Source organism: Phalacrocorax carbo, chromosome 1 (genome assembly GCF_963921805.1).
Source record: "Phalacrocorax carbo chromosome 1, bPhaCar2.1, whole genome shotgun sequence".
NCBI classification, from domain to species: domain Eukaryota; kingdom Metazoa; phylum Chordata; class Aves; order Suliformes; family Phalacrocoracidae; genus Phalacrocorax; species Phalacrocorax carbo.
Window position 1 is genome coordinate 186,086,506 of NC_087513.1, and position 27,049 is coordinate 186,113,554.

Sequence of the window (27,049 nt, forward strand, 5' to 3'; positions counted from 1 at the left end):
AAGAGTGTTTAAAGTAAGCACAGTGTAATTAAATGCCACACAGTGAATCTATTTTGTGTACTGCAGTCTTAGACAAGGCTGTTTCCAGCTATCAAACATTTTTATGTCTTTTAGAGACGGAGATTAAAATTGGCTTTAACATAATTGGAAGCAATGATCTAATACTTTCAGCCTAAAGACAGCATTATTGTAGCTATAAAATAGGTGAGAACGCATTTAAATGCTGAGCAGAATGGGTTTCTTAACTCTTGCTCAGGTTAAAGTACTAGTGTGTTTAAAAGACACACTATTTTTTTAATAGGCATATATAAAATCACCAATGACATTAAAAATAACAGTCACCAAGCCCCTTAAAAGTGTTCAACAACTGAAAAACTTAGGAAGGTGAAGTTTTGCCTGGATCACATAGTTTAATAAGAATCAAACAAATGGTAGAAATTTCTCATGTCATTTATATTTGATACAAGTACATACACACTGGTGTGTGGGCACTTACAAAAATATAAATAAAACCCCCTCACATTTTCTTTTAACAACAATTCTTTAAACGTAGTATAAGAACATGTTACTGAATGCTTATGTACTAGGCGTTATAGGAAAGCATTATAGTAAGAAAGCTTTGTATTTGAACTGAACTGCTATTCATATTTAGGCCTGGAAGCCCAAAACAACTGTCGGTAATCCCATGAGATGTGAGACAGGCCTGCTGTTAAATGGCACAGTCAACATCCCACCACAGTGTGGTGGTTCCAAGCAGGGAAAAAGGATAAGAAACCAATATAAACCAACTCTCAAAAAATTTAGTGTTTTTAACTTGTTTTCAACTTGAATGAGAACAATGAAAACAAGCTGCTTTGCAGCAACCCAGCATCAAGGTTAAGCTATGGATTTCCCTCCCACTCTCTGTGAGCAGAATTCAAAGCCACAGTTCAGGTTTAAACCAAGGAAAAGTAGAGAGGTATATACAGAGACTTAGTCTGCAGTCTTGGAATTCTCAGTTTCACATGGCAGCCTCCACAAACTACCTAAACATACCTGACTGGTATAATCCAAAGATCCCACACAAGATATTAACTTCTCAAACTGAAAACAATTGAGTCCAGGCTTGACAAGTCCCTAATCACACCCCTGAAATCTGTAACACCCAGCAAAACATCACTGCTCCCTGCCTTTACTGCTAACATCTGGAATCCCCAGAAACTCATCAAGTGTTAAATACCCTCAGGTTGCTGCATGGGATTGATCTGCCCTGATAATTAACAGAATGTAAGATATATGCACTAGTCCTCCTTTGGAAGCAGCAGGTATTTCCAGAATGCTGTTAGTCTCATAAATATAGGCATCTAAAACTGTCACAAATCACTTCCTGGAAGTTCTTTTTTTTTACTACTTTTCATCAACAAGAAGAGAAGCCTTAAGAGACTAGCCTAGATTTTTGTGTCCAGAAATTATCAAAGGAAACCTACGCTAAAGATGGAGAAAAGCTAGAGTTTCATCCAAATCCAGATCCACACCAGAGGCTGCTGTGATAAGGAAGGGATTTGGAAAGTGCAGGTACACAGACTCCCAGGAAGCAAGTTATTTAAGAAATTCCAGACGTGCATTGAGGGACCAGGGTGGTAGTGGAAAACCCATTTATAATGAGGAAAAAGATACGCAGACAGTTTTCTTCAGTTTAATATCAGGTGGTGTTATAACCTGCTAAAACCAGACATCTACACATCATTACACTTGATGCACCATAGAACAGGTTTATGTTACAGTGTAAGATTCAATATTACAAAACTTGCAGAAAACTTCACATGGAAGTCTTTATTTTTTACCCCTTTTATTCACATCTAAACCCCGTAATTCTTATCTGTGTACAGATGGACTATTTTCTTCCATCTTATAGAGCTGCCTGCCAACCAACCAGTTCTAAACATCAATACCAACACTGGCAGTGGGAAATCAACTAGAAAATGCCACTGTGCTCATTTGCTCAAGATACACACACTTCTTGCTGTACAGCCGGTTGTGGAATTTTACTATCCTCTGTCTTTTCCTGCCCAGGAACTTGGCACACAGTCTTTCGTTTGAATAACCGGAGGCTCAACCGTAACAAGTCACTGTCCATTGCTGCAGAATTTGTGTAAGTTTGTTTTGTTGCACCCTGTTGAAATTAAAAATGAAAAATAAAAAGAACCGATAACAGTGGCTTTTAACATGCAAGCTGAGAAATTAACCTCAAGTGCTCTCAGTAATTAGAGGTTTAATCATACATATTCACTACAAAAGACTTTGTGAATTAATGATTTTTCTATCAACATGCAAGATCAGAAAACCTACTGCAGTGCAAAAAATAGCTAAAATATTTTTTCTTGCAATTTTAACTTGGGAGAACAGAATCTTATAATTCTTATAAAAGTACATGGAATCAAGAAGGACAATTATTCAACAATTGTATTTGAAATTGTATTTTAACCAATTATTTTTATTACGTATTCTCTAAATATAGAAAATGCATCTCCGGAATTTAAACTCTAAAAGAAGAAACAGCACCTACCTCTAGCCTCACTCATGAATTAATCTCTCATCCTAAGTAAAAAATAAACACGCTACAACCTCTTTCAATTAAAGTCTGTTCTCCGTTATTTAAAGGACTACATCTACTCCTGAACAAACAGAAAAATTATCTCCCTTTGCATAGCGGAATCTGTATTTCCATATTTTGACCAAGCACTGTAAATGAACTACTTGCCTTTTCATTCTTCATTAGCTGCTTACGAATTGCAGAATCCCTTCGAAAGCATAGCGCTTTACAGCAAGGACCCAGATTACTGAGAAGACCCGCCCTCTCTTCTTTTCGTAGAAGCGCAGCCATGTTCAAGGCCCCCAGTTCATGTTCAAAAAGGTTTTCTGCATCTAGACAGAATTGATATTTGCAGAGATCAACATATACATGGTATTTTTGAACAGCAATAGACAGTAATAGGTCATTCCTTAAAGTTCTGCTATTTGTATTTCTGCCTTCTAAACAATATCAAGGTTTGGAAAAAAAGGATATTGCCGTTTATAAAAAAGCCACGAATAAAACCTTCATCATTTAAAGGGAAGGGCAGGTACCCTTGTATGTAGCTTCAGCACTAGAAAGCAATATCGAGACAGCAATTACAGAGGCCTAAAAATCAAGTGACAGCTCTGGGACAGAAGAAGGGTTATTATTTATGGTCAGACATGTGTGTTGAAAGGTGTCTACTACTAGCATCAGAAAGTGGTCTAAGTTGCACTTCTCTGTAAGACATCAGATAACTGTACCAGTGTCAACACAGGGTTTGTGTGGCTGTGCAGAAGTGAAACACGACTACGCAGAATAATTCTTTTATCTGTGGTGGATGAACCTGTAGAACAAGTCAACAGATGGTAATGAACTATCCCCTCCTACCGGCTCATCTGAAGCATTTGTTAATAGTAGTTAAAGAAGCAGGACTAGTCCTTTAATACTTTTATCTGAAGAAAAAGTGTGCATCTAGAACAGGTTAACCACTTTAACAAAAGATGGGTCCTGAGGCAAGTCTTGTTCTGCAACAAGTCGATTTCTACAAAATGCAGACAAAGACAAAAAGAGTGCACATGGCTGGACTGCAGCTCGTTGATTTATAACCCTTACCAATAAATAGGAAGATGATGATATACTTGGGGAAAAAAAAAAGAAAGGTATGTAGCTAAGTCCAGTCCAGCCACCTCTATATAGTAAAACATTTGGTGTTTAGCAGAGCATCTAACACCTAATGAGAGACACCTGGGGGAACCTGGGGAAAATTTAGCAGCTAAAAGTAGACTGCTACAGCAGTTTGGCAGAATGCACGCAGAAGAGAACAAAGATGCATTTTTAAACTACTGAGAGAATTTGGACAAAGCTGAGTAAGACTAGTTTTTAAACAAGGTGAAAAGAAACAAAAAAGTTACATGTAATCAAAGGCTTGTTAAAGAGAACTGCACTGAAATCATAAAGACAACCTCAACGGACAATCAACAACACAAATAAGTGGTAAGATACAAAAAGGCCACTTCAGAGGTAACGCTCACAGCTTGCACACTCTGCCTACATGCCAGATGCTGAGTCTATGTGGCAACTAAGCATGTCCATGTCCTTAGAGGAAACAATCGCATGTAACAGAAGGTAAGTCAGCTACGATTTGAATTCCATCACATACTACAGATTTTTGTTTCCAAATGAATAATTAAAAAAAAAAGTCCCTGAAACAAACTATTGTTTCCTTTTTTCCTGCATTTCGGTGTATTACCAGAAACTTCTCATGTACAATAAGAACAGAGAAGGGAAAACCAAACTCAGGAATAAATCAGGGAAACAAATTATACCACCATGAACAAGTCCAATGTGAAATCACCACATTTTCACTGTCACGCACACTGAATAACTAGCTCAAATTCATTCCCTTTTCAGGGCACCATATCTGAACCTCGGTTTAGAACGTGTGCGCTGTGGCTGTGTAATCACTACACAAGGAACCTTCACATAGCAGATAACAGGGGAAATGCATGCACTTAATAGCCTACTGGCAGTTCCACATGTAGCGACTTCGATGTGTGAGAGACTGCACACACCAAAGGGTAACCAGTGGGGGCACTTCACTGCCCCTTCCGCTCCAGAGCAAAGTTCTGCTGAATCTGGGTACGCTTAAGACAGCCCAGAGGCCGTGCTGGAGAACCTCCAGTTGTCACTATGGACTTTCTGTTTATTTCCAGAGAAGCATGCAAGGACTGCTGAGGTTATTTCAGGTATCATTTGAAACAGCCAGGTGGAATGGTTCTGCACTACAGTTCTTGCTGCAAGGAATCCCTGGTAAGAAGTATTGAAGTATACAGCAAAACTAAAGCTTACAGGGAGAGAGACATAGTTCACACCTTTACTATATCAGACAGTTTGCAAACCCAGGAACTCAATATTCTGTCAATTACATCGGTTATGCGAATTCTTAAGCATAGAGCTGAGATTTTACTTCAAATTATACTATCTATGATGCAATAAAAATGTTTGCCTTTAATTAAAAAAAAAAAGTAGAAGCAGTAGCAACAGCCCACAATTAATAGTTACAATTTAAATGACTCAAGCAAGCAGTGACATTCACGGAGATATGTCAGATAACTGCATAAAGAATAATGTTACAAAGAATTAAGTAGTATTGTTTCAAATTAAGAACTAGAATTTACAGGGTTAAAAGGAAAAAAAAATCAGAAAAGTCAGCTATTCCCTAAAACGTGGCCCTCGCAGATACTATTATTTATAAGCCATAATTGTCTCACATTTAGATCCTGAAATAATTTCCACAGAGATCTTACAGAAAGCAAATGTTTCATAGCCCTAAAAAAAAAACATCTACCATGCAAGTTGTAGCAAGCAGCTCAACTGGCTCCTGGGATATCAAAGAGAAAGATCAGTTTCTCTCTCATGCAAAACCCCTGCTTACACTACAGAATTGTAGTAAACAGCAGTGATATAGTTTGTGCCCGCCCCATCTACCATGCATGTCTTATGCCACACACTTTGTCCAAATGCCAGACCTGTGTATTATTTCTCACTTCTAGCAGAGACCTAATACACAAATTTCACTTAGCTCCTTCATTCTGACCCAAAACCTCCTATCTATGCAGTCTGGAGAGGATCATCAGAAGAAAAATAAGAGGACATGCAGAGGACCTTCAGAGAAAACAGGAAATCTTATTTCTTTCTCATAACATTACTGCTAAGTCACTGAAGAAGATATTTAGGTCTCCAAAAAAACTGCTGACACACTTTAGGCTAGGAAAGCATGGATGGTCTCACAGAAAGAATATTCCACTAGGATGAAAAATTTTGTTTAGGCTATTATTAAAGACTTCCTCACCACTGCTGGAATTAACACACTAATTTCATTGACAGGCAGCTGTACTATATTCCTGTAATTTTCACATAATACTCATTATACACTTTCTATGGTCTTGAAACCTAAAACAATAAACTAATGCACATTTCATAAGGACTTTCACGAAGTACAGAAGACAGTTTAATCCCTGCAGAAACAATTACCTTTAGGTTTTTCTAACGTTCTCTGGCAAGTCTCTTTAATTTTGGTGAAGAGCTCTGGTCCTGCCAATCGCTTGGAAATGCCAACTCTCAGCATAACAGCACCTGGTGTGAATTTTAAGAGCGCAGCCCCAGGCTCCCGTGGTTCTTTTGGCTGCTTTGGCATAAGACTGGACCAATCTACATCTATAACATCCACAGGATCTGCAAAAACATTGACAGAGAATGAGTTACCACATCATCATCCCTCACCACAGTTGATTAATTTCACATGCTGTGTACATACCCATCTCCTAAAAGCAATATATATTAGATGAACATTGTTCTGCAGTTCTCCAACCCAGATCTTTGGATACTTCAGGTAAGAACGTCAGAACTGATTGGTTTTAAAAAGAAGCATACAAATATAAAGCTTCTTGGACTGAAAAACCCACCCCTAATACTCAGCTTCATTTTTATTGTAACCCCTCTGTGGAAGGCTGCTCAGACCCTGCTTAGCCGGCAGATTTGGACACATGCTTAGGCATTCATAAAAGTCACAGTACAACCAACATGCTATGAGAGATCCAAACTAAATGCTTAAGAAGTTGAAATACAACTCTGGATGCCGGATTTTTTTTCCAAAGGAGATATACACTATTTATTGGATAACCATACAACTGTGTTTGTCTAGTATGTTTATCACAGAAAATATGAACACTGAACATAAAGCCCCCACGACCCAACCGAACTTATGACAAGCAGATTTCATGCTTCCTAACACATTTAGAAACATTTAAGCATGGATAAAATCTGTTCATAAAACCAGCAGTTCCAAATAACGATCAAAACCTAATAGGATAAATGAAAACTTGTTTATAAAAACAAAAAGCTTATCCTTCCAGTTATACAAAACAAGATAAATACTATTTCACAATACAGCTCCCGGTACTCTTTACTTACCTCTATACTTCTCAGGCTTACCTGGCTATTAAAGAACAAATGAGAAATATTGAAGAGCATACAAACTGCATTCCTAATTCAGAAATACTGTCAACATCACAGTAGCATTATACGCATACTGATCTAATCTTTATATTCAAATAATCATAAAGGGGTTTTGCTATACTTTTACCAGGCATCTTCTCATCCTCCTGTTGATCCTCCCGCTTTTCAGCATCACCTGCCAGAATTTCATCCAGTTCATCATCACTGATTGGCTCGTATTCTCCAGCACCAGACCCCAGTGACTGTACATCATCAATCTTTGCTTCATCTTCTCCTCCTACAGAGACAGATACATGCTGTAGCTTTAAAGCAATCATTCTTGTTCTCTAAACATGCTTTAAGCAGCCTGAAAACAAAGAGGTTCAGCAAACTAAACTCTTAGTTTTTGGGGATGAGTATATTCAACATGAAAACATGAAAACTCATGGAAACAGAGAAGTTATTTCACCTATACACAGTGTGACAGTTTGAATTTGCATATCTTGGTCAATTTTTCGATGCAGTATTAGTCAAACTGCACATAGAAGGCCATATTCAGAAGAAACATGTTGATTATCTGATATCTGATACGTAGTTAATAATACAAATCTAAGCTAGCACCACAAAGTCTTTCAGATACTTGTGCACATGAATCCTTAAGACTCATAAACACAGAACACTTAAACACTTCATTTTGCAGTTCATTACAGGAGCACCTGAAGGTATTCTCTCACCTCCAGGACTGAAATATCTCTCTCTCATATATATATGTATATTATTCAAGCATCCAAAAACCCTACTGCTCTAAACCCAGGCTTTCTTTGGGTTCTCCACCATAGTACTTGCAATGAGATGTGCCATACAAACTAGACAGGATTACAGGGGTCCTCCTCCAGGATTGACTACTTTAGAGTCTTTTATCTCCCTTATCCAGAAGGGAAACTGCCTCCCATTTTAAGTTGCCCCGATTTTTTTTTTTTTTGCTTGCCTTTCTAAAAGCTACAGAGAGGGAAGAAAAAAACCAATTACCTCAACTAACCCAGACGATCTAACTAACTAACCTAATCTAATCAAAATGACTAACTATCAGCACAGAAAAAGCAAGTAAAAGACATACTAGCAGACCACCTGACAGTGCTTTGGAGGAAGCATATAGCATTCTTGGGCATTATTTAAGCTCACTCCTAGAGCAAACCCATTAAGGTTCAAGATATTACAATAACGTTGCAATTATAACCTCACAGATTTTGTTAGACAATATACGACAGTAATTTGTCCAAGCAAATACCAGACACCTCCTTAACATCATTGGATTTGGAAATTGTATTTAGTTATCTAAAGTTTTTCCTTCTTGAAAGGAAAATAAGGTGATCTGTACTAGATTTCAGTTTGTGTTTTAGGATTTTAAATATTAACTGCCTGTATGATCCATCTGCCTCCACACAGATCTACCAGATACACTAGCTCACCACAACTACGTCCTTGGACAGCACAGGTGAACCATTAAAAAAATTACTGTATGAAGCAATTAAAAATAATAATGCACAGTTCTCAATACATGATTGAAAAAGTTTACTTTCTCAATTCTGAAATTCAAATCAAAGATTGATAATTTCTAGGTTATAATCCCATTACTACCTTTACTGGTTTTTTTTTCAGAAATGTACTTTTGTATTTAATTCTGCACTGAAAACACAACTGACACTGGTCAGCTAAAAGGAGCAATGTAAAGAGGAATAATGAAGTAATGAAAGACAATGAAATACACTAAACCTTAGAAAATCATAAACATGCTATATATAGTATGCTTTAATAACATGAAATTCCATTTTACAGAAGACATTTGTTTTTCTAAAAAATACTAAATATACTATAACTTCCTACAGATGGTAATCTTCGTCGAATTCAGAACATAACCTTTGAAAAATACACAAAAGAATACATATTAGAACACCTACAAGAAGCCTGCTGAAAGCCTAGACATAAGAACACATTTAACATCCACACCTGTTTAGATACAGGTGCCCTAATGGACACAGATACGTACCTAGGAGTAGCCTTCCACCAAGTCTTTTCTGAAGTTACCACATCGTGCTCTCAGATTTACTGCATCATTCCTGCCTCTAGCTTAAAAATCACTGAATTCTGTCCATCACAGCAGTACAGAGCAGACTTTCCCATGCTCACTCCAAACACTATCTTTGAGAAATGCTTCCACTCCACAGGTAATCTCCTTAAATGGAATTTTCTCAATTGTACTAGACAAGCCTAATGACTACTTTGCAATTAATCAGGTTAGGAGATATAGTAAGTAATAAATATTCCTCATCATCCTCTCCAGACAACATTTGGTTTAACGGCCTAAATTAACCATGAACACTAGAGATAATTCTTAAGAATGCAAATATGGTCAATGTCCTGTCATCTTGTGTAAAACTAGGAAAGCTTAAATGGTTCCCTCTTTCTGCTTCTGAAGACTATGGACTTCAAGCCTTACCATCCCAAACATCCCAAAATTCCAAATCCTACACCACCTTTTTCCTCTCAACAGACTTTAGAGCAGAAAACTCCTGCAATCACAAAAAAGAACCCCAACTTACTGAACATAACCATAACGTACACCAGTTACTCTGGATTTAGACTCTTGCTTCTTTTACGTTGTCGATATAGGTTATAAGGACTTCCCAGACTCCCTATCCATGCAAAGTTCAAGCTGTCTAATCCATGTGACAAACTTTTAAGGGTCACACTTTGTCAGTGTTTGCCCTTATTTTATTTATTAATCCTAAGCAAGTTTTCCCCCCTACCATTCAGGCCAGCTAACTGAAGCCACAGGTTACACCAGGAAAGCCATTTTTGTACTGTTGCGCCAAGCCATACATATGTTTCACCTGCTAATCAATCATTTCAATGATAATTGGGCTCTGCATAAAAAAAAAAAAACCCAAAGTACAGTTCCAAGTCAACCCTCATTTTTCTCACTCGTTATCTGTCTCTTCCAAACTAAGAAACAGATCTTATAATGATATAACAAGGCAATCAAATGTTGGTGTTATTCCTTAGCAAACTACCTATTCAGAAACATAACAACTTGGCAAAATTATACTTCGGATCGTTTATGTTTCTTTGCCTCAGGACTTCTTTAGAAATTAACAAATAACACTAACATTAACACTAAGATGATGCTCATCAGAATTCTCTCTTATTGAGTCTGCTTCCACAACAGAGAAGCTGGAACCAATATGCCTTTCAGTAGAAAATTATTCTAATGTAGTTTGGTTCAGCACTATAGTAAAAGGGAAAGGATAAAATATTTGACAGTCTGGGTTCTTTCCCAGAATATCTCACCTTCTAAACTCTCTACTTTTTCAGTCTCATTTCCATCTTCAAAACCTTGTAAAGGTCCTAAATCTTTGTCTGTTTTTTCCTTCTCTGAAGCCACTGAATCCCGACAAACACCATCAAATTCCTTTTCATGATCTCTGTCCAGTTTCGTTTCACTGTGTTTTGTTGATTCCTTCTGAGAGGAGATGTCTAGAGTTCTGTCTCTTTCTCTTTCAGCAGTATCAGGTAGTTGCCTGTCTCTCTCTCTGTCCAGCTCCCGTCTTTTCTCCCTCTCCCTCTCTCGTTCTCTGAGTCTCTCTCGTTCCCTGCTCCTCGGCCAGTCTTTGTCAACATCTCGGTCCCAGTCCCTCTGTCTTCCCTCTCTCCTGTCTCTCTCTCGTTCTCGATCATGTTCATGTCGATCTCGCTCCTGAAGCCTCTCCCTGCTATCGAAGGATCCAGATCTGGAATGGACCTGACGATCTGATTCAGGAGAACTTCTTCTTGAACTGTGGCTTCTTGAATCTTGACGATCTGAATAAAATATTTTAAATGTATGCATGACTACAGCACATAACTGTAATACCACTTTAGTAAACCAAAGCTTTTTAAAGATTCAGGTATGAAAATGTACTTCTCAAAAGCATAGTTTCCAAATTAGTAATGCCTTCAGACTGCTGATAGATTTAACCTTACTTAAAAAGATAAAGTATTTCTCCCACTCCCAAAAAAGATTCTTAGTGGCTCCTTTCTACTATGACAGAAGCCAAACTGAAGGTACATCATTTTAACTCAGGAATTTAGGCAAGGATGGGGGGACAATCATCTCAAAATTCAAAATTTTCAAAACATGTCTTCTAAAAGCTAGGAATGCCTTGGCTAACAAATGATAAATTCAGAAAAAAATAATTTCAGGCATGTAACCATGAGGAGAACAGAGAGCCGAAGTGCTTTAGGAGGAAGATATTTTCCTACTGATGCTGTTTAAATTTTAAAACATTTTACCCTTTTTTTAACAGGAACTACACAAATAAAACAAGTCAATTGTGATTATTTTGATTTGCAACGAAGATGATTTCCATATGCGTTAAAAGTATGCCTAACAGGATCCATAACAGATTTACCTCAGTGAAAATAGCTCCTGAGATGATGATGGATCTCTCTCCCAGAGAGAAGAGACATTTTCATTTTGCATAGGTTTCAGAATTTCCATATCAAAATGAATGTTAATAATGAATCTAAGAACATTATTTAGATGATAAAATTACCTCAATGTTCTGTTAGCACAAGCAATCTCTCTTTCTACGAGGTTTTTTTTTTTTGTCATACAAATTACTTTATTCCCCAGGCAGCATGAACTGCATCTGACTGAATGTTTTGGTGTCAACAAAGTGGTAGTCCTGCCCACTGAGGATGAGCTTTTCAAATATGGTAACACTTGCAGGAACCTTAATTCACTCCAGTTTTGCAGAGGATGGCGAGGAGCACCTCACTCTCCCTTCACACTAATTACAAATGAAAAGAGTATACAGCCGTGCAAGAATGATTTGGGATTTGTACCTTTGCACTTTTATACAGCATGATAGGTCAGTCTCACTGAAATCTATGTTATTACCTGAAGACGTGCTGCGACTGGGTTCTCCTCGTTTCAACTGATCAATTCTGGACTTCCGTTCCCCAGTGATTTCTAAGCTTTTCTTCTCTCTGTCCCTGTCCCTATCCCTGTCTCTAGAGCTACTGTGCAGGATCCTCTTCCGTCCAGTCTGGTCATCTCCGCTGCGATGAGCGGACTCATTGGAAGGGGATCTAAGTCTGCTTGAAGCATGGCTCCGATTGCTACCAAGGCTGCTGCTGCGCTTCTGATCCACAGGTTTACGGTGGGGTCCATCGTCTATAGTAACATGAGGGGCTTCCACCTTTTCACCCCTTGTCCTGTGACTTTTTCTATGGGAGTCCTCAGTGCTTCTTTCTGGAACAACAATGTCACCACGTTCAGGAACATCTTCATCTGACCAGTCACTAAATGTTGTCTCTTCTCTTTTCTGGGGGACTTCTGCCACAGCTTTCTCAGGTGGTGCTTCAACCAATTCTTCTTTTGTTACAGGGGGGGTTCTTGGGCCTTTCTTCTTTTTATGATGTGGAACAATTTCTTCGTCAGAAACTTCAGAATCACCCTTGGACCTCTTCCGCTTTTTCTCTACGTTTTTCTTTTTTTGACCTTTCTTGGGTGAAAAGACCTGGCTTTCCTCAGCTGTTGATTCATTAGCATACCTTTCCACCCCACTGTCATCATCTTTCTTCTTCTTTGTGGCCTTTTTCTGTACTTTAGACTTCTTCTTGCTGTCATCATGCATTCTATCCGAAGCATCTCTTTCTTCAGAGGGACGGTGTCCAAGATTTTCCTGAACCCTGGACCGGGAACTTTCCGAAGCATCCGGTTGCTCTCTTTGCTTATCTGCTGAAGAAACCCTCTCTTTAAACTCTGGTTCTTCATAACGCCGGGAGCTTTCCTTTCTGTCTGATTTTCGCTCCTCATCTTTCCAGCGACTCTGCCGCTCTTCTGCAACATGAGAAGGGCTCAGTGACCGGGATTCCTGTGGCCGCACAACCTGGCTCAGAAGTCTGTGCTTTTCATCTACAAAATGGGAAAAAGGACGTAGGTGTATTGTTTAGGAAGGAGAACAGGTGAACACTTGGTATCTTGTGCATGCCCAAAAGTGTCAATCAAAACAAATAATCCATTATTTCAGCTACGATTCTTAGGTTTGTCTGCTGATGCAGCAGCAACAGACTATCTCCATTTTGGTGAACATGCGTTTTTAACAACAGAGGTGGAAGCCACTATCAGCTGGCAGATGTAACATATAGTGACAAAATGAAGACAAAGACATATATATTAACAAAAATAGTGTTGCTCATAAAAATAAGGGGAGGAGGACCCTTATAAAAGATTGCCCTATGTTTTTTCTATTTAAGATTGCAAGATATTTTCCATAGGCAGAGGGCAAGCTGGATCCTGCTACAGAGATAGCCAACTCCTACTTACTTTTATCATCTCCACTATTGTAAGCATCACTATCAGGAGAGTGCTCACGGCGACGTTTGGGTGACTGACGAGGACTTGGACTGCTTTCATTTCTGTGGCGCTTCCTGCAGAACAAACACATACAGTCAAATTTCTTCAGGATTCTTTAAAGAAACAATTGATAATTGAGTTTATCATCAATACAATCCCTGAAGGTTAAGCACTTCATAGAGAAGACAACACACCTAAGGATGCCAGGAAGTTTTGTAGTTTTCTAAGTTGCTATTCCAAAACTTCAAGTACAGTCAGTTTTCTGATCATACTCTAAGAGACCTTAAACTAAAACTTTAACACTTAAAACAACTATCTTTTTAGCAAGAAGTTACGAAAGACTATTAAGATGAATTTTTTCCTGTGGCAATGATCCTCGCAGTGTGTTTACCCCAGCTGGCAACTAAGCCCCCATCTACATGTTTGCTCACTTTGCCCCCAGTGGGATGGGGAAGAACCCATACTAGATGATTTATAGGAATCCACAATTGTCTCACACAAAACCTATTAATCACTTCCAACTGAATCAGCCATTCAGGCAACATTGTTTTTGCTATTATTGATGGAACAATGAGAATTTTATCGTACTAAATGAAAAAAGAAAAAGAATCAGTGCTACACACTTAAAGGAAGTACCACACGCTTACTTGGGATATTGCCCACGCCTTCACTGGTAGCCTTCTGGTATTGAAAATTTAGTAGTGCAAAGTGTAATGGATGTTCCATAGAAATTTAATGAGCAAAGTCAAGAACCCTGACTTCATTAGCTGCTGTCTGACTTTCCAGGCTTCAAAATATATCACAGTCTGCTATTATGCTTCAAGAATGCCTGCATTATTAAAAGCAAGGCCACACAAGTATACTTAGAAAGGAAAATTATATGGTCTGACTTCACTGTTAGTTCCCAAGCAGTTCCACGATTCTGCACTAACAAAGCATCAGGTTAACTTCACTAGCACAGTACTGACTTTGGGGTCACCAGTATGTGCCACACAGATGCAGGGGAGACGAGGCTCAAGACCAGACCTCTGCATGAACAGGATATCTTCCTCCTTATGATACTCCCCTGCTTACTAACTTACTGAAATCAACAGTAAGAGACTGCCTTTTCTCCCTCTTTTATTTTTTTTTTTTAACTGAAGTAACATTCAGATCAACTCACTTAGATTTTCTTTCCTCGTGGACATCTCTTGAACTTCTTTCTTCTCGGATATCTTCTCTCTTATCCCTACGGTCTTCCCTTCCTTTTTCTTTGTCATCCCAGTCTCTCTGGCGGTCTCTTTCTTTATCCCTGTCCCGACCTCTCTCTCTTTCTCGTTCCCGCTCTCGCTCCCTTTCACGCTCTCGCTCCCTTTCTCTCTCCTCCCGCTCTCGCTCTCGCTCCTTCTCCCTCTCCCTCTCCCGTTCCCTTTCCCTGTCATGGTCCCTGTCTCGGTCACGATCGCGGTCCCTGTCTTTGTCCCGCTCTCTCTCCCTCTCCCGTTCTCGAGCACGATCTCGTTCCAACTCTCTTTCCTTCTCCCTTTCTCTTTCCCGGTCTCGCTCTCGTTCCCTCTCTCGGTCCCTCTCCCTTTCTCGCTCTCTCTCCCGGGCCCTTTCATCTCTCCTATCATCAGACCGATCTACCCTTCGCTCTTCTCTTCTTTCATCCCGCTCAAGGTCATCACTTCGTCCTTGATGTCGTACCGGTGAGCTTGCTCTCTGATCTGTGAAGAGAGGCAGGTTTGATTACCAAGTGCTGAAGGGACAGACGCCGCTTCCACTACACAAAACTGAAGAGCTTTTGTTTTGATGATCTAGATATTGGTTTGCATTAAATGAAAAGAGACTCCCTGCAGAAACTTGGAAATTCTCTTTGGGGAGAGAAAAAGACAAAAAGCCGTACTAATTTTGAAAGAATTTTTCAATATTTAGGGAGTGGGCTTTCCTTTTTTTAGCAAAAGTTACTACAAAACCTTTATTTTTTCTGAACAGCTTCAAAAGATAATTACACACCTCATGGCTTAGCTATTACTATTGCATTACTCGGTGATTCAAAATGTGGTATAAGGTCTTGAAAAGCTCTGACATACATATGAAAACAAAATGTTAAGACTTCTGTATAAAATTTGACTTCCTAGAACTGTTAAAAGTCATGGGCTTTACAAGAACTTACAGTATTTGTAATACATAGTAAAAGTTACTGCAAAATACTAGGCTGAAGTCACAGAACAAGAGATCCCTGCACAGAAATACACAACCAAATCCATGGGAAAGGGAGGGGCAAAGTTGCAACACAGGAAGCAGAACTGCTGGAAGTTTCCATATATATTCACTGCAGAGCCATACAGTTTTAGAAGCTGAGTTTTAAAATATTCAGATAGTGCATTAGAGTCATGTAGGAAACTAAATTTATGTAGAAAATGACTGATCCAGAAGGACAGTGAAACCTGATTTATCTAATAGTATTTACTCTTCATAGACTTAGCTGCATTTTGTTAGCTGTATTTTGGATGTTTAAGTATTTATATAAATTTTCACCACTTTGTAACAATTTATATGCTGATGTTAGTAGTAGTTGAATCACAACAAATCAATAAAACTTTTTCCACAATATATATATTGAAAGCACTATACAAAAGAGCAAAAAATGGCACAAACAGAGGTTGGTATTTTTCGGTTCATTACTCTGGGTCTGAGAGTGCACTTTGCTGTAAATTGAGACAATGTCCACCAGGGGTGAACAGGCAGAGTTTGAACAGGACTAAATCAATAAAACATGCATTTCCATCAGTTTAATCAATTTTCATCTCTGAGTGAATTAGCAATGGCTTAATGCTCCCCTGTTACCAGGTAAAATTAAAAGCAAACTTGAGTGACATTTCTGCCATGGATGTAACACTTTTTTTAAAAAGGTAAATCATCAGTCCGTGCAGTTTGTTCCATGAACAGGTTTCACATTCTTGTAACAGTGCCTATAACATTATAATATGATTTACTGTGCATACTAAGTATTAGATTTTATACAGAAGTTTGTTATGTCAGTTTTGGTGACAAAACATCTACGTGAAACTCTTACATGAATCAAGATACTGGAAGTGTATTAGACAATTAAATATGGATAGTCAGCACTTCTTAGATGATTTCATTATTTGGAGTGTCATTCCAGTGGTTGTTTGGAACACCTATGTATTTGCCTTAGTTGAACAAAGACAGCCCGATTTGCAAGCTTACATTTCCAAGTCATACTAAAAAGTTTCCTTATATATCACAGAACTAAGTACCAACCAAAATCTATCTCCATTTTTCTCTGAATGACAAATGTTAAAAACTATGGTCTAATTATGGAAACTATGTCTTGATTTGCAACTCTGAGGAGGATTTACTATTAAGAAAAATTGATCCAAATTTCTAAGGAAGAAAACAACAAATCTTATCTCCATTCAAGCTCTATGTTCTTCCTCCCAAAGGGAAACACAACCCATTCAAAGCAGCTTCCCTTCTAGAAATTTATTTTCTTGTGATGACATATTTTTAATTCTATGGGGTTTTTCCTTTCTTTTTTCCTTAATGATTTCCTTATTAAATTAAGAACTCTGTATTATATGAAAAGCACAAATTACATTACAATATAGCTAAGATTTACTGGGGGTAGGGAGGTGGAAGAAATGAAAGCCAGTCTGCAAAAGCAAACGCCCAGGACAGCTGACAAGAAAAAGGAAGCCTGGATATAAGGTTTGCTGAAATCCTGCCTTGAAGATGAGACAGAATCTAAAGCAGAACCTGTTGCAAGAACAAGCAATAATAGATACATTTCAATGGACCAAAAAGCACCTCACAAAGAAACATACAAAACACCTCTTGGAAAAACTGAATTTAAACAACGGCTAGAATGTATCTGTCACTTCCAAATCAAAACTCAAGAGAGAACTCCCCGCACTGTAATTTCATATTTGTTCTTCAGAGCTCCTCATTTAATTTCCATGCTGTTCTTATTTGCCTGGCTCCTGTTCTCTTAATCAGTGAGCAACACAAATATTTCCCAAGTGAAAGTTGGTACCAAGTTCCTTAGAGACAACACAGTACTCTTTCAGGTGCAGAAGTGTGACATCATGCATACTATGTCTAAAAGACCAGTCTTGCATACTCTTTCTAAGATCACTGGTATCTGTACCAACACTTACTAGCCAATTATTATTGACCACAACAAAGCATTCATCAATATTAAATTCCCCAGAAGATAAATTTTTGAATTAAACAAATTTAAACTGTCACTTGTTTAAGTAGTAAGTTGTCACTAAGTCAGTCAGTCTAGTAGTCAGGCCTTCCCCAAAACACATGTAAATTACAGTGCAAAAGTACTATGTTTCTATACAGACAGAACCAGTAGTGAAATGCAGTGGAGGAGGCGGCGAAGAGGAGGAAAAAGTGTTTTACATCACAGTTGTACAATGAAATCTCTTGTAGAAGTTCAGTTTGTTTGAAGACTACTTGGATGAACAAAAACAGAAGGTGTCAAAATCTAGTCATAAGAAGGGAGTAAGGGCATAGCATTCATGCATACACTGCCAAAGAGAGATCTTATTACAGAAGTTAACTTACATCAAGGATACAATTAGTGTCAGCGTGCCATGTCAAATTAGTTATTTATGAATTGATGTTATGCGTTGGGAACAAGGGAGAAAAAGGAGGGAGATACATACACACACACATATATTTGACTACGTATGTATGAGCAAAAATTATACATTAAAATACCTCTTTCTCTGTTGTCACGCCTGTCCCGTTCACCATGTCTTCTTTCAAAGGAGGAATCCCTTGCTTGCTCTCGACTGTCATAGCGATCCCGATCAGGGTAGCTACTCCTTGATTCCCAGCTGTCATGGTAGTTTCCACTGCTGCTGTGACCATCAACCTGGGATCCTCTAGTCCCCCGACTTCCTAATTGAGATATATCAATATAAAAGATGAGTTTCCACATGTAAGGAAATCCAGTGAGATTCTATAAAGTTTTCATAAACTTGAATTAACTGTTCATGGAAATAGAAATTGTAGCAAACTCTACTTAACCAACAACTCTCAAATTTCACATTTTAATTGGAAAGTTATTATTTTCAAACTGCAAACTCAAGACTTTCTACATCACCATCCCCTGGTCATAGCATGAGGTCTCCTGATTAGCAATGTAACAGTCCAAGCTTCAGTTCACATTTGTTCTGAGTTAATTCTGAGATCATATTTCCTGTAAAAATTGTATGGCATCTTCCCAATGAAAACATCACAATAAGCCTGAGAAAGCCAGAATATATTTACTAGGGATGATTAAAAGGCGATAAGTGCATCAGGCTTTCAAAAACACTGCCAAGGGTTAAAATCCTGCTTTTTTTGGTCAGTCAAGAAGGGCAGGGTAGGGAGTTGATAGAGAGTTTTTGGGTACCTAAGACATGCAGTTGCTTTTGAGAGAAAACAAAAAAAAAATGCTGCTCAGTACTTTGAGACACATCACCTCCTATGGATCTTCCACTACACATCGGTGTCTTACTTGTTTCCCACAGGGAAACCTAGGGTTGTCATGTTACACAATAGAGTGGTGTAAAGGTTAGGGTTGGTTTTAAAACGGGATGGCAGAATACTATGTTTATGCCTCTTTAATGAATGAAGAACCTAGAATATTTAAGCAACTGTTCTAATTTCACAATAATAGAATTGAACACAGCTTTAAAAGCATGAACTATCTGGCAGCACTTCCTTATCAAATATCAAACAAGATTGTATGAATGTCAATATCCAATCTCCAATGATAGGGACACATAGTAGTTTTTTAAATCACACGATACCTTTGTCAGATAATTCTGGACCTCTGCCTCGACTTCTGCCAGTTCTATCACTTCTGCTCTCATTTCTGGAGTCACTTCTGGAGTCATTCCTTGTTTCAGCACGAGAGCTCTCCTCTCTGCCATGGGATCTTCCATAGCTGCGTGAGTCCTCCTGATACTGGTCATCCTTTTTATGAGCATCGCGACTCTCTCTGTCTCTGTAGTCATGGGAATCTCGTGTGGAGCGCGAGTCTCTCTGATCACGACTATCTTTGGTATCTCTGCTATAATCCCTCGTATCTCTGGAGTCTCGAGTGTCTCTGGATTCCCTTGTCTCCCTCCGATCTCTGTTGTCTCTTGTCTCCCTCCGATCTCTTCCATCACGAGACTCTCTGTCATCTCTATGGTCCCTGGAGGTACTTTGCTCCTGATCATAATCACGATCATCTCTTGTTTCTCTTTCTTTTTCCCTTTTCCCTCTAGTTTCTGTAAAGTGTTTAAAAGAGTATTAAATACCTCGCTTAATCAGAGTGAGCAAAAATTCTGCACACAAGTAACACTAAAATAATAAAGTCAAAATATACTTCTGACATATGCACAGAGGATCAAAATTAATAAGTAAGCAGGAAAAGATCACGTTGGCTATCTAACTGCATACTCAGTAAGCTTTAAACATCTTTTTATGAATGTGAATTTGTACTCCAAAAATATTTACCTGTTCAAGAGGTAATAAGTGTAATAAATTTCAAACATATTAGAAAGCAAGCACACTGCAGTAATTTTAAGGTAGGATTATTTCTCCTCCAATTATAGATTCTTTTTTTTCCTCCACACATACACATTTTCAGGAAATTTGTGCTAGATGTAGACCACTTGCTTTTAAGATTCCAATACCCTGCTAAAGTTTGGGGTTTTTTAATTACATATTTATAACGTTACTCCTAAAGAAAGGTAAGTTTACAGCAGTCTAAAAAAAGCTGACATATGTACTCTTTGTAATCTGTCTCTTGAGAGAAGCAGCATGTTTGCCCATCACAAATTACTCAACCAGCTTTACAGATTTCCAGAGGGAATGGCTGTTTCATTGCACGCACCTCAGTTAATGTCAATTAGAAAGACAATGCAGCAATCGGTGGGGACTGGGATAGCATTTGGGCACCTCACAGAAAAGGGTAATAGTTACAAGTATCCTGCCATCACTCAGCACTAGTATATGCCTGATACCAAGAAAATATCACTTACCTACTGACACCACCTTTGCATTACACAAGAAACACCTAGACAGATGTCTACAGCATCTTTACTATTATCTGAGCCTACATAAGCAGCCCTATCAGGAATACTCCATTGCACAGTCCCTGAACACAGCACCACGAGCACAGGAATGATAATACAGCTAGTATTTTCTTCTCCCCCTAGCCATTGGGATTGATGCGGACAATGCATTTGAAATTTGAAAATCAAGTTTCAAAATGCAATTTGCAAACAAATCAAAATTATTCTGAAGTGCTTTTTTATTCATACCATCCCGCCTTTCGTGGCGCCTATCATGAGACTGCGAAGTCCGATCACGGTCATGTCTTCCCTTTTCTCTTGCAGGAGATCGGTGTCTCGAAGGGCTTCGCTTCCTCTGAGGAGAGGAGGAAGAGTGTGGAGGATAGGGAGAAGATGATCGCCTTGCAGGCGGGGAAGCTGTCCTTTGATAGGATGGAGAAGGAGTTCTTTTACGGTGTGGGGAAGGAGAATGTCTTTGAACAGAGGAGCCGGACTGCGATGAAGAGGAGTGATGTCTGGAGGATATGGGAGAATGATGCTGACCTGATGGGGAAGCAGACCTGCAAGGAGGAGTTAGAACAGGCACACATGTAATAACTTGATTTGAAAAGTTCTTACCATAACCTGCAAAACAGAGTGATTAAAATTGTGCATTCTCTACCCTCTGTCTACTGAAAGTAAGTGCTGCTTCTAAAAAATGTCAAACTAGTCTTCCCTCAAGGGTACCAAGGCTACTCTTTCGAAGTATGCTTATCTTTAAATGGTTATAGTTTATTTAATATCTAAGAACAAGTTGTCCAATCAAAATTATATTACACAGCTACCAGAATGCTTTCCTTGGGGAAGGGAGGGAGGAGTCAGAAAAGCATGATGATCTCCCCCACACCCAAACCAAGGACAATTGTTTTAATATAAAATGCTTTTCAGATTTCATGGTAAATTAGGCAGATAACTTTTACAGTGTTGCCTAAGGGGAATTTTTCTTCTTTTGTTTCCAACAGCATTCAGTTTTTTAGAAAGCAACAGTGTCTCCTTCTTGTGCACTTTTAACTTCTTTATTATAAGCATTGATCTTTAAACAATTGAGGCCTGGATTCTGAAAACCCATATGTGTATCTACTCAGAATTTTAGAAAACATGAATGTTTACATAAACACTGAAAACTTATCTAATGGAATAAGAAAAAGTACACAAAGTGTCTCTCATCTTCGAAGCCTTTGAGCAAAATAGTGGGCTGGTTTTTTTTTTCCTTATCAGCAAAGCAACTTCCAAGTATCTTTTATCATGACATATGCATTGCCCTTAACTCCCAACTCCCACTTCACAAAATTCCAGAGACTCCACAGAGAAGTGCAGGAGTCAGAAAAATCACACGTGGACAATGCGTCTTCAAAAATCCCACTTAATTTTAAGTAATTCAGCTGCTGTTTTTGAATGTCCATACACAGTGTTGGTGACTTCAAATAAACATCCAGGTAACACAGATCAAGCTCTCAGTTTCAGGTGACTCATAAATGAGGGACTACTTTACAAAAGGCAATCGTACCTCCCTACAATCTTCTGCAATAGCCCAGCAGTTGGTAAAGATATACATGCAACACGGCTTTTGCTGAGTATCTTGCAAACATCATAAGAAATTCTCAGTGAGGTAGCTGATGTCAGTTGGGCTCTGAAGAGAATGAGCTCTGGAATAATTCAGGTTAGCAGGCTTAGAATCTATCATGACATTATTCAAGAGCCAAATGGACAGTTGCCCAGCAGTGGATCTCCTGGCTAAGGCTTCTTAAAGACCTAGACTCTGCAGGTAAAAAGATTCTCCTCATGCCAAGAACGTGGAGCAATGACTCAACTTCAAAGGAGCAAAGCTTTGGGAACAGAATGCAGAGTGAAATCACTGCCAAACTGAGGTAGGAACTCAAGTCTGTAAGGAAGTCCTTTCTGCGTAAAAGACAGCATAGTGGAAATCTACTAATATCAGGACTTCATCCTTCCTTCTGGTCAATGTCAGTGACTCAAGAAAACTGCCTTCAGAGCCCCATGGAGTAGTATGCTGATTACCACAGAACCAATCTCACAAAGACGGTGGTTTTACAGCCAGATTCCATTAGAGAACGAGATATATTCACTAAGGGAAGCATCTTGACTTGATTGCTGAGGCACCTCAGACTTGTCAATCAAGGGAAACCAAACAATGTTTGCAGGACAGGCTGAAACAATACTTGAACTGAGCCACTAAGTATAAGCTTACAGACTCCTTCAGACCAATTAATTGGGTGGTAAAAGATATTTTATTCTAAGGCCCCTAGAACTAGCAGGATGGTATCTTCCCTGAGGCTTCCTGCAAGAAAGGTCTCTGCAATGGTCCTCATATTGTACTGTTTAGCCAATTGTGCTTGCTTTTCAGGAAAGATGTGTAGAGCCAGGATCTGTGTATCACCTTACCCATTTTAGAATGGAGAAACTCTGCTCCTTCCCCATCTCCAAGATGGACGACTTCTTATATTTTTTACTTTTTAAGAAGGGGGAAGGTGAGGAAGAAAAACGTTCCCAAAGGATCACAAACTGACTAGGTCTCATATCAGACTTCTGAAGTTCCACCTGACGTCAAAACATTTGAGAGGAACTAATAAACAGAAGCCTGCACCATGACCTGTGTTCTTGACATGACAGGTACTCTCAACGTAGTAACTTGGCAAAAAAAAAGTCTCAGAGCTCAAGTGTGTGAAGCACACACATACCCACAACAGACACATACAAACAAGTAGTCAAACCAACGGAGGAAGTTTCTAAACTAGAACTATCCATGGAAATAAAACCCATGCAATTGACCTCCCACCTGCGAGAGGGTGAGAAGTTATGTTTGTGAGTGGTTGACTTGGCTGGAGCTCGGGAGGTTTGTCTTCGCCTTGCAGCAGGAGGTGAATACTCCCTGGAAGGGGAAGAATTACTGCCAGAGTGATCTGCAGGACTAGGAGAACGCTTCTGTCTATGGGAGCTTTCAGAGGGGTCCCTGGGAAACATACACAGCAGATTGTTTAACAGGTATAATATGGCATTAGTACATTTCTAAGAAATTACAAACAACTCCAAGACAGAACCTGTGCTTACAAGATCAAGAACTATCTTACAGAATCATTTGTTCCATCTATAATTTCATACATGAAATTATCTTAAGCTAGCAAAATTCAAGAATGCAAGATATGCACTACATTTCTTACTAATCACTGGACTGTAAAATACAAAACTAGAATATGGTAAAACCGAAAACATGTTCTTGTAATTTTACCTAATATTTCATGTCGTGGTGAAATAGAATTCCTATCAATGGAGAATTATCTTGCTAGCCTATTAAAAAATTTCTGTAACATCAAAACTTTATTTAAGAAGCCCCAAGCTCAAAGACATTTTCAAACAGTAATCACAGCTGCAAATGAATTAAAGACATCTGTCTGAACCTGCCACTATTTCTCTTACTGTACAACATGAAGATTTGACATTATTTCTTAATTTTTATTATTTAGGAAAAAAAAGACAAAAATCCAACATTGAAGTAGTGTGTAAAAGGCTGTTGTCACCACAGCAACACCTCATTATAGCACAATGGTAAGCCACGTACTCCCTTGATCCTTTTAGCGCTCCCTATATTGTTCTTTTCTACTGCCTATGACCTCCTTCCAGTAATGGAGGGTCCAAGCATGAGGGAAACAATATATTTTAAAGTAAGAATGATGTAATTTATTTAAGCAATTAAAAATACACAGTTCACTGGTCTTCCACTCCTTAATCTTGCTATGCCAGTTACAAAGTAAACACTTATGAACGTGTACCCTATTTTCATCAAGGGAATACAGGACTTAAAAACGCAGATGTATTTTTCAACTTAAATGGACACCTATGCTTCAGAAAATAACAGGAATAGTCATATTAGTGCACCATTTGAGGTATATGTAGAAGTGAAGTAATTCTAAAATTGCAGTAGTCTGTCTACTTCAGAAACACTTTTAACCTACTGAAAATCAAGGAGAGTTTAAATATGCCACTGCCAATTTAGAAAGATATTGGTCCTCTAAGATTTCAGAAGAGCAGGCAAGCAGACAAGTGAAGAACTTTGATGGAGATTTTGGCAAATTAATTGCTTCATTGGTGAAGGTCCAACTTCCTGAAAAGTAATGAATCTTTCAAAAGGGCATTTTACAAACTTACTAAATTATGTAATTAAAACCTACCAATCAGTTGGTTATAGTCTACCAATCCATCTATATAATGCACTTAAAATATTTAATAAGTACTGAAAAGGTTGTTGCCAAAGCAGGTATAAATCCCTTATTAATCAGTGTTCTATAAAAGAACTTTAAAAGCAAGGTTATTTTAATGTTAAAGCTAATAATGCAACATAACTTACCTCTGCTTCTCTTTTTTCTCCTTGTGCCTTTCAAAGTCACGCCCTCTCTCTTTCACCTCCCTTGCCTTTTCTTCTGAACGTTCTTTTGCTTTATGTTTTTCTTTGTGTTTTTTCCCCAAGGGAGTTTCCTCTTGTACTGGAGGAGGAGGACTAGGGGTACGAGGACCTTTCTTTTTACTCTGGTTACTTTTAGAACTCCTGGAGATAAATTAACAGAGAGGGGTGTAAATGAAGGACTGGCAACTATTTCAAATAATGATTTCTCAGACGTTGGCATGGAAGTTATAATGTAAAGAGCCTGGAAGCTTTTAGGATAGGATTCACCACCACATTAGCAAGCGGTATTCAATAACTGTACTGAACTGACAGGTTCAGAATGCAGATGGTAAAAATTCAAACCAAGCCTTTCCATTTATAAGCTTTATTTCTAAAGCAAGTGAACAAAAATAGGAATTGCTCCTGTTCAAACATAACCTGTTTTCAAAGTTAAAATGCCCTTGCATGAACTGCACACATCAGAGGACCAGAATTCTGTAACATATCTTGTCTGTTTAGATTCCCATTTCTGCAATGAAATACCCCAATCGCATACACAAAATGACTTGAACAACTCACGTCTTCAATTCAATCCTAACTACCTGACACAGGATAAAGCATCCGAATATTTTTTAACCTGCACATCACAATATGAAATAGCAGATATTCTTCCACACAAACTCCCACCGACATAAACCCTATTAAACTAGGTATCACTGCCTACTGAATGTCAGTAGCACACTAGCCCATGCTGTGCGTTCTCATAGCAGAAACAACATTGTTTTGTCCCTTTTTTAATGGGGATTTTTGCTTAGCAAATACAGATGTGTCTGCTTACATTGCTGCAGTAATTTCTTTCCTATCTAACACCTGCAAACAGTGATTCACAAGGTCCTGCATCCAGCAAGAACTTTAGACACAGGTTTTGGAGATTGACCTTCTGTGGCAAGGCACTCAGTTTGAACTTCCTGTGATTTTCACAATCCTTACTTTTCTCACTGTCCGCCACATCCCCCACTTCTTTTCCCCTCCTTAATTCTGAGAAATTCCCTGCCTTAAAAGTCAAACAATATTTCCTGAACAGCAATATGTAATACCAACAGAATGTGCAGTTGGTGGTATCATAAACATTTCACTTCAGCCTAGAGGAGTTATTTCACAGGCCGCAGCATCTCAAATAAAACTGCTTCCCACTTTTTAATGGTTTATATCTCATCACATCCCAGAGACTCTAGACATTCAAAGAGAAAAGACCTGCTTGTAAACCATGAAATTAATCCACCGACAACTACATGCATATAACAATTTTCTGCATAAGGTGATTCACAGTGCACAATTTACAGACCTTCCCTAAAGTTATAAAATCAAAAGTCCTGAAAGCAAGGAAAACTAAAAATTATATTAATTATGAAAACCCCAGTAATCAAACTCAGCGTAGTTCTCTGTTCTCACTTCCTCGCAAGATGCACCTACGTACTGACCTTTGCTGATCCAACAGTGGGGAAGATACAGTAGATGCCTTCTTCTCTTTCTTACTAGCTGAAGAAGATGATTTGGGACTGGATCTTCGTTTTGGAGATTTGCTAGACTTTCTTGGTGATGGCGATGGTGATAATTTAGATCTAACCACCTCTGGAGAAATCTTGAGGAAAGAATATAGTAACCTATAAGCTATTGATGCTCAAAAGCTTACCTGTACACTGATATATGTGTCAAGTATGTAAATTCAGTAAGTCTACATCTGAGATCCTAACCATGTACACATCTACCTCAAATAAACTAGCCACATTGTTTTCAAAGGACACCATAAAGAGATGATAAAAAAGGGTGGAGGAAGAGAAGATTATATACACTCTGTAATACATTACAAAAGCTATAACTAAAAGTTTAAAATCAGTATGTTCCCAGTTAGCACTCAAGTTTGTCTGAAAAAGAAAGACCTCCTTTCAGGGTTGTTTTTTTTTTGGTTGGTTGGTTTTTGTTTGTGGGTTTTTTGTGTTTTTTTTTTTTTTTTTTTAAAAAAAAGCCTTCCCCAAAATTTTAGGGTTTCTAACACTTACACCTTTGCCTCTGTCACCATACTCAACTCTGTTACCACAAGACATGTT

The 27,049-nt window shown here is 38.5% G+C and overlaps 1 protein-coding gene across 4 annotated transcripts in view; it reads right to left on the reverse strand.

The window, feature by feature from the left end:
• Positions 1-432: 432 nt before the first annotated feature.
• ZC3H13 (zinc finger CCCH-type containing 13) overlaps positions 433-27,049 on the reverse strand; it is a 48,438-nt gene continuing 21,821 nt past the window's right edge. The window contains exons 7-20 of one of the 4 annotated variants that reach the window (XM_064440849.1): positions 26,423-26,583; positions 24,906-25,103; positions 23,340-23,513; positions 20,753-21,063; positions 19,250-19,714; positions 18,171-18,353; positions 14,596-15,139; positions 13,404-13,507; positions 11,973-12,992; positions 10,382-10,891; positions 7,182-7,331; positions 6,071-6,271; positions 2,741-2,904; positions 433-2,152 (exon numbers count right to left, since the gene is read on the reverse strand). In XM_064440849.1, coding sequence (XP_064296919.1) covers positions 1,982-2,152; positions 2,741-2,904; positions 6,071-6,271; positions 7,182-7,331; positions 10,382-10,891; positions 11,973-12,992; positions 13,404-13,507; positions 14,596-15,139; positions 18,171-18,353; positions 19,250-19,714; positions 20,753-21,063; positions 23,340-23,513; positions 24,906-25,103; positions 26,423-26,583 — 4,356 coding nt within the window. In that variant the 3' untranslated portion in view covers positions 433-1,981. Of the gene's footprint in view, positions 2,153-2,740; positions 2,905-6,070; positions 6,272-7,175; positions 7,332-10,381; positions 10,892-11,972; positions 12,993-13,403; positions 13,508-14,595; positions 15,140-18,170; positions 18,354-19,249; positions 19,715-20,752; positions 21,064-23,339; positions 23,514-24,905; positions 25,104-26,422; positions 26,584-27,049 lie in introns of all 4 variants that reach the window. The other 3 variants (XM_064440848.1, XM_064440852.1, XM_064440851.1) reach the window with 3 other exon arrangements.